General features: G+C 34.0%; 1 protein-coding gene across 8 annotated transcripts in view; it reads left to right on the top strand.

Moving 5' to 3' along the window:
• Positions 1 to 14,594, top strand: part of FAM172A (family with sequence similarity 172 member A) — a 429,997-nt gene that overhangs the window by 219,424 nt on the left and 195,979 nt on the right. For all 8 annotated transcript variants that reach the window (XM_043593742.1, XM_043593724.1, XM_043593699.1 and 5 more), the window contains one exon: positions 13,965 to 14,084. In XM_043593742.1, coding sequence (XP_043449677.1) covers positions 13,965 to 14,084 — 120 coding nt within the window. The remainder of the gene's footprint in view (positions 1 to 13,964; positions 14,085 to 14,594) is intronic.

The following is a 14,594-nucleotide window of genomic DNA, read 5'->3' as shown; positions in this document are numbered from 1 at the left end:
GGAGAAATTTTTTTATCATGCTCTTGATTCTCCAATTACTATTGAAAAGTCAAATATTGTGCTGAATCCTAATCATTTAGTTTTCTTTCTTGAAACTTATAGAATCTTCTCTTCATTCCTGAGTTCTAAATTTCACACTGGTATGCCTCTATATAGATCTCATTCATCCATTATGCAGGGCATTTTGTCAGCCTTTACAATCTATCAGCTAGTGTTCTGAAAATGTTCTTAAATATTTTGTTGTCAATTTCTTCCCTTACGTTTTGTCTTTTTCTTTCTAGAACTATTTTGGAATGATGAATCTCTTAGACTTATCATTGGACTTTCTGCTTTTCTATTTTTCATATCTTGTGCTTCTAGGAGATTCCCTTAACTTAAGCATCTAATAGGGGCACTTGTACCCCAATGTTCATAGCAGCACTCTCAACAATAGCCAAATTATGGAAAGAGCCTAAATGTCCATCAACTGATGAATGGATAAAGAAATTGTGGTTTATATACACAATGGAATACTACGTGGCAATGAGAAAAATGAAATATGGCCTTTTGTAGCAACGTGGATGGAACTGGAGAGTGTGATGCTAAGTGAAATAAGCCATACAGAGAAAGACAGATACCATATGGTTTCACTCTTATGTGGATCCTGAGAAACTTCACAGGAACCCATGGAGGAGGGGAAGGAAAAAAAAAAAAAAGAGGTTAGAGTGGGAGAGAGCCAAAGCATAAGAGACTGTTAAAAACTGAGAACAAACTGAGGGTTGATGGGGGGTGGGAGGGAGGAGAGGGTGGGTGATGGGTATTGAGGAGGGCACCTTTTGGGATGAGCACTGGGTGTTGTATGGAAACCAATTTGACAATAAATTTCATATATTAAAAAAAATAACTTAAGCATCTAACCCCTCTATTGAAATTTTTTTCCAGATGTTTTGCTTTTAATTTGAAAGAACTCTTTTTATTCTTTATCTCTTTTTAATAGTACATTTCTTTTATGCATGTGTTATCTTCTGTGATCTCTCTAAAGCTAATGGCAGTGTTTTTGAAATTTTCCTCTTTCATCAAAGTCTTTGTTTCTTCCAAATTGCTTTTTTCTATTCTGGTCTCTATATTTTGTATTAAAGGCTTTCTTCAGGTGTCTAATTACGTGTGGTTGTCTGTTAATGTTTATTAGTGGGAATTAAAAAGCTAATTGGAACCTCTAAGCATATTAGTAGGGGGGCTTATAATGTTTGAGCTTCACTGTAGGCAATACGAGTAGTCTACTTGTTGGGAATTTTCCACCATGCCCACCCTTACCAATTTTTTTTATTGTTGGAATTTTATCCAGCTTTATTGAGATATAACAATTATGTAAGTTTAAGGTATGCAACATGTTGACTTTATATGTGTATACATTGCAAAATGATTACCACAGTAAGGTTAGCTATAAACACATTCATCAGCTCACTCAGTACTTTTTTTTTTTTTTTTTTTTTGGTGGGGAGAAGTTTTAAAATCTACCCTTTTAGCAACTTTTAAACATACAATATAGTTTTATTAACTGTAGTCATCATACTGTTCATTATGTTCCCCAAACTTATTCATCTTATAACTGGGAGTTTGTACCCTCTGACCACCTTCACGCATTTCCCCGCCCTGCAATGCCTGGCAACCATCAATTTATTCTCCTTTATATGAGTTTGGTTTTTTTGTGTGTGTTTGTGTGTTTTTGTTTTTTTGTTTTTTTTGTTTTTTAAGATTGCACATATAAGTGAGATCACACAGTATTTGTCTTTCTTTCTTCTATCTTCTTTCCTTCAGTTCCAAGGTACTTAGAAATGTATGTCTGTGATTTGGAGAATTTTGCATCATAAATGGAGTTAGACAGTGAGCTTTTCTCATGGCCAACTTGGGATTTGACTTTCTTAGATCTGCTAAATCAGTTGCCATTCTTTCTGGTCTCCATCTTCCAAAATCTTCCTTCATTTCTTCCTAGGCCTTGTGGATTTGTCTTTGTTTAAAAAACAAAAAAACAAAAAACCTTTTGCTATAGTTTTTATGGGGCTTGGGTTGTTAATGCTGTCAGATATGGATGTTTAATTTGCTGTTCTAAGCTGGAACTAGATCGTAAGTATTTAGAGAAAAGGTCAATAAACTTTCTTAAAAAAACTAGAGAGTAACTAATTTAAACTTTCAGGCCATATGGACTTTGTCACAACTCCTAAACTTCACTGTTGTAAGAGAAAGCAGCCATAGATAATGAACAAGTGGACATGGCTCTGTTCCAGTAAAACTTTATTTATAATAGGTTTGATTACCTCTGTTTAGGAAAAAGATTTACCTTTTTTTCTTGTTCTTTCTTCCTTTGGTCAGCTTTATTGAGATAAAATTTATATACTGTAAATTGTACCAACTTTAAGTGTACAGTTGGCTGTGGTTGATTAATGTATACCATTGTGTAACTATCACTACCATCATGATAGAAAATCATTTGCATCACCCCAAAAACCTTTCTCATGTGTCCTTTGGCAGTCTGTTTGACCCTGCCAACTGCTAATTTACATTTTAATACTACAGTTTTGGCTTTTCTAGAATTTCCTATCAATCAAATCATATAATATGTAGTCTTTTGTGTGTAGCTTCTTTCACTTAGCCTTTTTTCTTTGTTGTAGATGAATAAATGGCAGAAAATTAATAATAGATCTTAAGCTAGGTTCAATTTCTCTCTCATAAGGTGGCAGAAGCTATTCAAGGAAAAGAAGAACATGTTTAACTTTCAGAAAATAAGCTTTTTCACTTCACAAAGAGTCTTTTTTCATATGAACCTGGCCCACAGTACGTGTTACCTATATAAGCAACACTCTTGTCCCTTTTTCTTAAAAGCTCTTAACCATTTGGTTCATTGCTACAAAAAGCAGTAGCTTTGGTTATGCCTACATAGAGGGAAGGATATTAAATGTATTTCAATGATGCAGTATACAGGAATTGAGATTACATATATGGTGGGGGAGGGGGTGGTCAGACTACCTAGGTTTGAACTCTAGCTCTGCCATATAGTAGCAATTTTCTTGAGTAAGTTTCTTAATCATTCTTTGCCTGTGCATCTGATTATGCAGATAATAATAGTACATACTTCATAGAATTGTTGTCTGGATTAAGTGAGTTACTATTTATAAAGAATTTAGATCTGTGCCTGCCTCAATATGTACTTTAAAAGCATTATTATGATTGCACTATAGGTTGCACTAAGACAGGGAAGCCTAAATTTTATTAGAGTGAATAGAATCATTAATGTTTACTTTATTGGAAGAGCTTAGAGCATAGTTTTGGAATCTAGGAATCCTAACAGCCCTATCTGCCTTCCGTTCCAGGTTACCCATATTTTGTGGTAATTATGGCTCAATCACAAAGCATTTGGCACCATTTCCATAACTAATGGATCATAATTATTTGCTTATCTGGTTTTTTTTGTTTTACTAACTTCTTGATAGTTAATTGTTGTTTAAACTTTATATTGAAACAGACTAAAAACAAAACAAAACAAAACAAAAAAACAATGTTCATGTCAGCCCAATATGATTTGAAAGGTTAGCTAGTATAGCGTAGCAGATGCCAGAGCCAGACAGGTTAGCTTACAGTCTGGCAAGTTGTATCACATTGAGAAAATTAATTACTCTCTGGAAATTGGGATATTTAGAGCATCTATGTCATAATGTCATTATCAGATTAAATGAGGGAGAGCATATAGCCAGTTCAAGTGGTTAATGTCTTAGTCAAGATATGGTGATACCTTGGGCTGGGATAGTAAGAGTGGAAATTAGAAGTTTACGGATTCTAGAAACATTTTGGAGGATAAATGAAATTGGAGAAATTGAAGGACAGGGGAAGAGGAAAAGGTCAAGGGTCACTTCTAGATTTTTGGCTTGAACAACAGGGTGGGGTGGAGGTACCACTTAGCAAGATGAGAAAGACTGAAAGAAAACGGATAATGGGATCAGAAAACCAATTCAGATTTTGCTTTTGGACATGCTAAGCTTGAGATATGTGAAGTTCAAATATCTTTGATACACTTCTGAATACTGATCCTTTTGTCAGTTATGTTCATTCTGTTCATAGCCATTTATAATTGATTAATGTAGCCATATTGACAAGTAACATAGCCTTGAATCTGTCTTTAAGATGGATAGCTGTCAATAATATCTAGACACCTAAAAGGCAAGCAAAAGTTGATAGCTTCAAGATGTCTCTAGCTTATAGATTCTTTTGTCTATTTTCATTATATTTAAGATTGAATGGTGTGAAATTGCCACTTTTTAAGGTCAAAAATGTCTAATGTTGGTAACTCCATATGGATCAACTTAATATTTAAAAACAAAATAAAAGTGCTTTACTTTTGAAATTGTTTTTATTATATGTATGCTATACCATTAGTTTTTATGCATTTATATATACCCCTAGTCCTGTAATCACTGTTAAACACAAATACATACTTTTTTAAAGATCACACAATTAAAATATGCCAAAATGAAGATAAATTTTTAATCCAAACTATTTAAATGGATCAAAATTAAAATATATCTCATTTGAAATAAAATATATTTTATACCTAACTGTTTTTATGTTTGTTCTGTACTAGTGCACAATTTATGCTATGTTCACATACAAAGTTCTTAACAGAATCATCTAAAAGTTTAAAGCTAAAGCATGTAAGTTCCTTGTGTATGCCTTTCTAGGTTATGGTCATATGGTATTTGTGTTTCATTTCTTCTAGAAAGGTACTGAACCAGCCAATTCCTAAAAATATTAATTTTCTTTCATTTTGTACCTGTGGATGAGTTGGATGAAAGATGGTAATGTACATTTTTGCATCCTCAGAAATCCATTTGACTTATCTGCCTCCATATAGATTTCATTGAGATACATTTTACCTAATGAAAAGTCTTAGCTTTTTAAAAGAAAGAACTTTTATTTGCAAATTTTGCCGTAAAAAATGTGTAGAAGGCGTAGGTTTTATATTAGTGTTCTTTCTCCAGTTGATGTCTTCCATGTAAATAGCAAATCAGTGATAGAACTAAGGACAGCTGTTGCGGGTAGGAGCGTATGTATGTGAGACATATGTGACTCAACTGAAAGTGGTGACATAGGTATATGCTAGTTTAAAGTCAAAAATGCTAGATTTTAATATATATAATTTTCTTAGTTGATACGCTTACCAGTATAAACACAGAAAGATTTACATGAAGTAAAATAATCGTGACATTTTGATTTTAAAATTGGACGTGTAAAAAACCTTCAATTCATAAACTTTCGTTTTACTTTTCTTAAAATGAATTATAAGTTTAAAGTATATACTGTAGGAGCATTCATTTTATAACTTTGTAGCAACAGGTTAGCTGAAGAAAAATCTGTCAAATTTGGCAATGGTTCAGAAAATATGTGAACCTGTCACTGTAAGCAGTCTCAAAGGGTGAAATGCTTTACAGGAGCTAATTAACCTTAGAAAATAATTACACAAATATGCAAATGTTGTTTAGATAATTCCATGTGTTATCAGCTCAGGTAGTCCATCATAAATGCAGACTTTGCAGTGCCTAGGTAGTAGAATCTGGCATATGTGATAAGGCTTTGGTTACTGCATCACTTCTGTTTGGCATTTAACAATAAATGATGGCAAGGGTACATCAGGAAATTCAACCTGAGTACAGCCCAGTTCCACAGTATAAATATTCTGTGCATTCGGCCTCCAGCAGACTCTAATTAATAGATTTACTTCTTTTCATGTGGTTCGTATGTTTGCATATTCTAAAATTATAAGTTACTCAGTACCATATGAACTCTGATATGATGAAGAAACCTATAATGCAGATTTAGTATGTTTGCATTTCTGTAATTGAAGCATATTAAGAAAGTCTTTTCCTTTTGAAATCTGTTTAGTTTCAAAATATATTATTGGTAATATACATTCTTCAGATTATGGTTTGTAAATATGTAATGTTTGTGGGCAAAATGTGGGCTGCAAGTTGGAAATGACACAAATTTACCTTAGAACGGAATCACCACTTGTATAAAATTGGGATTTTAGTAATGTAATATGTCAGAAATACATATTAAAAACCACTCGCCGTTTATTATTTCCTGTGCTACCATTATTGTGCTTACCTGTTGTAGGAGGCAACAAATATTTGGCAGAATTTGTTATGTCTTAAAATGGTAGGAATCTGACTCTCTTGAAAAGTGAATAGTAAAAAGCTATAATTTTGTGAAAGCTTTGGGAACTAGTTACATATGAAAGCCAACTTTTTTATAGCTAAGATTTATCTCCTTTATCACCTGTTTTTTAAAATGATATTTTTTCTTCACATTTTTAATTTCCAGTTAGTTAACATATAATGTAATATTAGTTTCAGGTATAGAATTTAGTGACTCATCACTTACATGTAACACACGGTATTCATCTCAAGTACCCTCCTTAATACCTATCACCCATTTAACCCATCCCGTCCAGTAACCCTCACTTTGTTCTCCATGGTTAAGAGTATGTTTCCTGGTTTGCCTCTCCCCCTGTCCCCCGCCACCCCGTGTTCATCTGTTTTATTTCTTAAATGCCACATACGGGTGAAATCATATGGTGTTTGTCTTTCTCTGACTTATTTTGCTTAGCATGATACTCTGTAGCTCCATCTATGTCGTTGCAAATGGCAAGATTTCATTCTTTTTGAAGGTTGAGTAATATTCCATTGTATATATAAACCACTTCTTTATCCATTCATCAGTCAATGGACATTTGGACTCTTTCTGTAATTGGGCTATTGTTGATAATGCTACTATAAACATTGGAGTGGGTGTGTCCCTTGGAAACAGTATTTTTGTATCCTTTGGGTAAGTACCTAATAGTGCAATTGCTGGGTTGTAGGGTAGTTCTATTTTTAACTTTTTGAGAAACCTCCATACTGTTGTCCAGAATGGCTGCACCAGTTTTCATTCCCACCAGCAATGTAAGAGGGTTCCCCTTTGTCTGCATCCTTGCCAACATCTGTCTTTCCTGTGTTGTTAATCTTACAGATTCTGACAGATGTGAGGTGTTATCTCATCATAGTTTTGATTTATATTTACCTGATGATGCGTGATGTTGAGCATCTTTCATGTGTCTGTTAGCTATCTGGATGTCTTCATTGAAAAATGTCTATTCATGTCTTCTGCCCATTTTTTAACCAGATTATGTTTTTGGGGTGTTGGGTTTGATACGCTCTTTATAGATTTTGGATACTAACCCCTTTATCTGATATGTCATTTGCAAGTATGTTCTTCCATTCGGTAGGTTGCCTTTTAGTTTTGTTGTTTCTTTCACTGTGCAGAAGCTTTTTATCTTGGTAAAGTCCTAATAGTTCATGTTTGCTTTTGTTTCCCTTGCCTCTGTAGACGTTGTCTAGTAAGAAGTTGCTACAGCCAATGTCAAAGAGGTTGCTGCCTGTGTTCCTCTCTAGGATTTTGATGATTTCCCATCTCACATTTAGGTCTTTCATCCATTTTGATTTTATTTTTGTGTATGGTGTAAGAAGGTGGTCCAGTTTCATTCTTTTGCATGTTGCTATCCAATTTTCCCAACACCATTTGTTGATAAAATAATATTTTGAGTAAAACTGTTCTTAATTGTATGTCACTAGTTCTTTGAAAAATGGAATTCACATAATATCATTAACTTGTTTTTGATGATGCAAGATTACTGTTGCTCCTATCTGTTATTGTGCTTTATCTACAGTATTGCTCCCATCTTGCTCAATTACAGTAGTTTCAGACTATTGCATTGTACATACTCTTGTAATTTTTTGCGGGTTTTTTTTTTTTTTTCATTTCTTTAGTTACTCTCAAACTTCAGCTATCATTGCTTACTCTTAAACCTGTTTGACATAACTCTTCTGGTTTGCTGCTTGTGAATGTGTGGTGGTTTCAGACCAGATATTTGAATTTTTAGATATGAAGGTATAAAGACCCTGCTCAGATGGTGATTCCCCCTAATAAGCCAACAGTACTCATTCAGTAGAATTTCTAAATTTCTTTGATATCCACTTGTTTTATCACAAAAATAATGTACTTTGTAAGAATTTTTGAAAGTTTAGAGAAATGTAAAGAATCTTAAAAAGAGAAAATACTCATAATTTCACCATCCATAGGCAGCTCAGCTGCTTTTCATATTTTTGATTTCTTCTAGTCTTTTTCAACCCTTTTTATATAGTGAAAATTATGCCCTGTATTAGGTAAACTGCACGTATTACTTTATAAACTCATTGAATAGCTACATAATATTTCCTTAGATAAACTATAATTTACTTAAATCTTTATTTTTGCATTATTGGACATTTTAAGAATTATCCAGATTTTTGCTTTTATAAATGAGACTGTGATGAACATCTTTGAACATCAATCTTTGCCCCATTGAAGATTCCTGAAATGGAGTGTAAGTACTCCATTGTCTTGGTTTTGAAACAGTCTTCATAACATTTTGTCAACAATATTGTTAGTTATTTATTAAATACCTATAGCATGCCTTGTATTATAGTTTGTATCCAAAAGAGAATCAAATTGCTAATATTCTAGAAGGAAGGGAAAGTGACAATGACAGATTAAAGAAATAGCTGGATAGAGAAGAACCAATGAAATAATATAGGATTCAGTTTAAGCTACCATGGCTAATAGTAGAGGTGACAGGTAAAGTTGGACCAATAATAATTTTTTGCTGTAGTTTTAAACATAGGCAGGATAATAATGCATGTAAAAAGATGTGTATTTTCCATATATTTCTTGTAAGATTTTGTGGGTCAAAGGTTAGCAAAATCCTTTCCCCTTCTACATGAGAATCTGATCTTCAGGTAACTTTCTAGCTCTATATCCTTTAAAGCCTGATAAGTTGGTATCTTAAGTTGGGTTTCCCAGAAACAGATTCTGAAGGTGCATGCAGGCATTTTGTTGGGGAATTCTCTTGGAATCAGTACCTGTAGTGGAGTTTAAAAAATAGAATTTGGCTGAAGAAGTTGAATCACAGTACAATCACAACAAAGGCCTCATCTGACTCCACTGGTGATCTCTGGATCTAGTATGGCTTTTCAGAGATGTCTTGCCTTGAGGCAAGAGATAGAGCTTTTACAGATCCATGTCATTTTGACCAGTCATTGGGTGTAAGTTGCCTCAGAGAGGGGATTCTGGGAAGCATATCATAGTAGCACCCACTCTAAGTGGCTAGTTGCTAGGGCACATTGCCTACAGTAGAAAATGACCCCTGATTGGTAAACTGCTTCTGGATTAGAAGGAATTACAAATACCAAGCTTTGATCTTCCCTGAGGGTAGTAACTTCTGTAATTGGGCATGTCCCTTGCAGCCAGGGATCCTGAAGTGATGCCTATGGAGTTGTTGCAAGAGGTATTAGCTTCTGTGTGGTATAAGACTTTCAAGGCAGGGATAACTCTTGCATCTGCCTAAAGTGAGTCTGATTCCCTCATTTCTAAACTAGTATTCCATGGTCCCAAGACCGTAACTCCTGGAAGGCCATCTGATCTGCTACAGGAGCTTCTGCGAGACTCCCACTTAAAAGGAATGGCTGGTGCTACCCTGCTGGCAAACTGTGACTCCTACCCTGTATCATTTTTGGATCAATAGATGTCAAGTGTGGCCCAGAATACTCTTGTGTAATTGTTTAGTTGTGAGTATAGATGGCCCCCTTAACTGGGTGTTATAGACATTTTTTCACTTGGGTCTTACTTTTTAGAAGATTTGGTTTTAAAATCTAATGCTGAAGAGTCATTTGATAACCTTAGAATCAGGCTAAAAACATTTAAGCCCTTGGGGCACTTGGATACTTGAGGTTTCTTTTTCTTCCTGCTGACAGGCCACTATTAACAGATATTGTCTCCATAGAGATGGAGGGAAAGACTCAGCTATGATACTAATTTCTGAAAATCATAGTCTTATTTGTGAATGGTGGAAAGAACTGTTGGTTCTTAGCTCTCCTTTAATCATGGATGGGTCATTTGGGCCTGGTTGGCAGTTTCCCTCATATCCTATGAGTCACAAAGTTTTGCTGATTCTTCCTTTGTAATGACTCATTCCATCCCTTCCTTTCCATTTATTCTGCTATCACCCCAAGTAGTATTATAGTCTTTATTACCTCATATGTGAATTACTGAACTGCTACCCTGGACATGTTCTATATCTTTTAAGTTTTGCCTAATATGAGCTGCTTCATGAGATCCCAGACTGAATTTCATGAGACTTTTGTCGAGGGTTTTCAGACCACAGCTCTTCCTTGACATACAGTGGAATTCCATCTCGATAAACCCTGTTGTAAGTTGAAAATTTCGTAAATCAAAAAGGCATTAAATGCACCAAACTACTTAACATTGTAGCTTAGCCTTGCCTACTTTAAACATGCTCAGAACACTCACTTAGCCTATAGTTGGGCAAAATCATCTAACACAAAGTCTATTTTCTAATAAAATGTTGAATATCTCATGTAATATATTGAATACTGTACTGAAAGTGAAAAGTAGAAAGGTTGTATGTGGAATGGTTGTAAGTATATTGGTTGTTCACCCTCATGATCACGTGGCTGCCTGAGCTGTGGCTCATTACCACCACCTAGCTCCATATTATACAGCATATCACTAGCCTCGGAAAAGGTCGAAATTCACAGTGCAGTTTTTACTGAAGGTGTATTGCTCTCACACCATCAAAAAGTCAAAAAAACATTAAGTCTAACCGCTGTAAGTTGATACCATTTGTATTAAAGTATAATCCAAATTTTCCTGGAGCATGAGTACAATGTCCCTAGAAATAATAGGAAGAAAGTCTTGAAAGACTGGGTTACAGAAGATGTTGGCTAAGAGTTCCAGGTATTTTGGGAACCTGTGGATTACTTTTTCAGTAAATTTACTTTTTCAGACTGGAGAATGGTTGATCAGGGCCAGATTTCAGGACAACTTGATCTGGCAACACAGTAAAGGGAAAAACTAGATGAAATGAGAATAGTTGGGAATCTTGTAAGAGGATTCAAACTGAGGTGGGAATGGAAAGGATGGGACAGATAGGATCTCAACAGTGTAAAGGAAGAGTTGGTGACTGTGGGAAGAAAGCATGGAAGACCTCACCAAGGTCACATTGTATGGATTTATAATGGGCCTACTAGACTGGATGTCAAGACACTGCCAGGAATAGAGAAAGTAATGCTCCTCACACACTACTGCCTCTTTTATCTTTATGTGTTAACAGCCTTATGAAATTGTAGACACATTAAAGGCCAGAATCATGGCTTACTTCTTATCATCCTTACACCTCCATTTCCAGCACAAAGCCTAAGGAGACAGTTAATCTCCTATATGTTTTTATTCTCTCCATATAAAGGGTGTTTAGAGCCATCACAGCTATGTAAGATTGTTAGTTCTGCCAACAGTCAGCAGAACCTCTGTTATCTTTCTTCTTGTTTTATTTTTACATTTCTTTCATTGTAAAATATAGTTAGGGTGACCAGGTATTTGTGTTTTCTCTGGATAGTCCCAATTTAGACCTGTTCTCTCATTCAGGACCTAATGATACCTTTCTTCATTCTCAGAGATTTGTATAGTAAATTCTATGGTCACTCTATATACATGTACAGAAAAGTGCTAAGTTCGTTTTACTCAGTTTAACTATAACTATAAAGAATACACCTGTGTAACTACCACTCCAGTCAAGAAATGAAATACTGCTAGCCACTAGAAGTCTATTTCCTGTTTACAACTCTGTCTCTTTTCCTTAGACCTAACCACTATGCTGATTTTTATGATAAACATTTTCTACTTTTTAAACTAATGAATGCTAAATTATTAAAGCCAAAAATGCCCTACATAGATTTATTTCCAATTATTATTCTTTTATTTATTTTATATACATTAAGTGTGGATAATTTAATATGCATATTACCAGTAAATATCTTTGAAACTATATTTGTATTTTAGTATATGACTGAAGATTGTAAGCAATCATTGTGAAGCTATGTGTTGTATTTTCATTATTTATTTATTACACTAAGATTCGATGAACAAGACGTAGCTATTGGCCTCAAGACTTTGATAATCTAATAAGCAATTACAATGCAAATTATTCAATGCAATAATAGCACCATGCACAAGATATCATTGTAAGACATTACCTAGCCTTGGGAGTGATAGGGAAGACTTTTGATAGAAGGTGATGTCTTGTTTGATTTTGAAAAACAAGTAGAAATTATGCAGGTGAAGATGGTGGGTGAAATGAGGGCAGAGCTCAGGAGTTACTTTCCAAATGAAGGATATAGCCCAGAGAAAACAAAGTTTGCTACAATTAGGAAGTTGTTCCCCTGAAATTGGAACACAGACAATGTTCTATATGGTCTCTCACTGAGGGAAAAGGGGGTCTTTTGGTCACCTTATATTGCAGAGCAATTGTAAGAGATGCAGTTGAAGACAGAAGCAGATTATGAAAGGCCTTCAGTGTCGCACAGAGTTTGAATTTGATCCTGAGGGCAATGAATCAGTTTTAAAGTGTCCAATAAACAGGGGGTGAGTAACATGGCAACATTCTCATATTTGCATTTTTAAAAGGTTGTTCTTACTGCAGATTAGAGCATTTAAATAGGCAATAGTAAAAGTAGTAAAAATGGACTGAAGACCATTGCAGTCATCCACTTGTGAAATGATGGTGGTTTGAGCTAAGCCAGAGGAAATGAGAAAAGAGAGAAGTGGATGCATTTAGGATACAGTTGGAGAGAAAATCAATGGGATTTTAATGATTGAATATATATGTGGAGTTTGAGCCAGAGAGAGATAAAAGATGCTCAGATTTTGACTGGAGGTGGGGAGCAAAGACCGTGACATAGGTTTGTAGATGGAATGTCACATGCAGTGTTGAATTGGTTGAATTTGAAGTATCTGTGGGACATCCATAAGGAAAAGACCAACAAGCACTTGCATATATGGGTTTGGAACTTTGAAGAGAAATTTAGGTCACAGATAGACATCAGGGAACAATAGCTTCTAGGTGGCACGGGAAATCATATTGTGGACCTTAATAAGATATTATAAAATTTCTAAGCTGGAAAATGTAAATAAATTGTTTTCATTGCCTAATATCAGGACAGTTTTAGGGAATTACTCTTTGGTGTTAAAGCTTCAAACAACTATTTGTACAAAACATTTTCATTATCTGCCTTAGTTTTTATCAGTTTGTATTTTGATCAGTGTTATTTAGCTCTTTGGTTTTTTTTTCTTTTTTCACATTATCCAAGTTAAACTTTAATTGCAACATGTATCAACTATCAAAATAAATACAACAAAATGAAATTATTATAGAACTTTTGGAATTATAGCAATATGCATATACTAGGGTTTAGCAAGTTAGGAGAAATATACAAGTCTCTGGGTTTATATGTTTATATTTCTCCCAGTTCTAGAAATAAAATATGTATGGAAAGCACTTTTATAAAAAAGACTATTTTTAAATAATTTAAATAGAGAATACTTGTTAGTAATTTTCTGCTTACAGAAATACTTAAAAGTTTATAAATTAAAAAAATTAGATTTATGTATAGCAGAAATATTTTCAGATATAAATGTAGAAATATAACTGAATTTTTTAGTTAACACCCTTCTATTGTAAGACCACTGTAACTTTCTGCTATTCAACTCTAATGTATATCTTAATATCTCAGGTATATCCAGAATGTAATTTCCCCTCAAAATGTGGTTATTTTAAATATTTTGTTTCTGAAGATTATGGTAGCAATTAAGCTTAGCAGTAATTACTAATATTTTATCCTCTAATTTGAATTTTCAGTGGTAGTTCTTTTGAGTTGATATTATTCTCAATGAGCTATAACCATCTTATTTCTTGGGCTATGTAAGCAAGCATATAATTTAATTTTTTATTACTACGATAATAATTATATACAGTACATAATATATGACATTTGTTTTCTTTATAGGAAAATGGTTCTCCTGAAGAACATGCAGTCTATGTTTGGGACCATTTCATAGCCCAGTCTGCAGCTGAGAATGTGTTTTTTGTTGCTCACAGTTATGGAGGACTTGCTTTTGTTGAACTGGTGAGTGCACATTTAACTCTGTTTTTAATTCCCAAACTCTTCACAGTCTTATCCCCCCCACTCACTTCTAATTGATATCATTACTTTAAATTACTTTATAAAGGATGAAAACAAAGTATTTTGAGTAGTAATTTTATAATGTTTAAAAAGAGTATGCTTACTTATTTTATTGTGGCAGAGCATTTCAGTACTAACCAGAAGGCTTTTTGCCTATTCCTTATTCCCATGTTACTTCTTAATTTTTATATTATAGACCATTTTCATACCTCTTATGATACTTATGTTTCATGTTTTATGTGTACACAATTAAAGCTTATTTTATGTGTAAACTGTTAAAAATATAAAGAGACCTATTGAATATTTGAGAATATTTTGTTTATCTTTAATCTCTACAACTTAGTACTTGATACTTGATAAGAATTCATAGAGTTAGTATTAAAACTATCAGAAAGATTCCATTAATCTACTAAGTGAAATTCATGGTTTGGCCATAAAAATCTGTACATTTCA

The sequence above is a fragment of the Prionailurus bengalensis genome, chromosome A1, assembly GCF_016509475.1.
Source record: "Prionailurus bengalensis isolate Pbe53 chromosome A1, Fcat_Pben_1.1_paternal_pri, whole genome shotgun sequence".
NCBI lineage: Eukaryota > Metazoa > Chordata > Mammalia > Carnivora > Felidae > Prionailurus > Prionailurus bengalensis.
The sequence above is the reverse complement of the archived record's forward strand: the minus strand, read 5'-3'. Positions and strand labels throughout refer to the sequence as shown.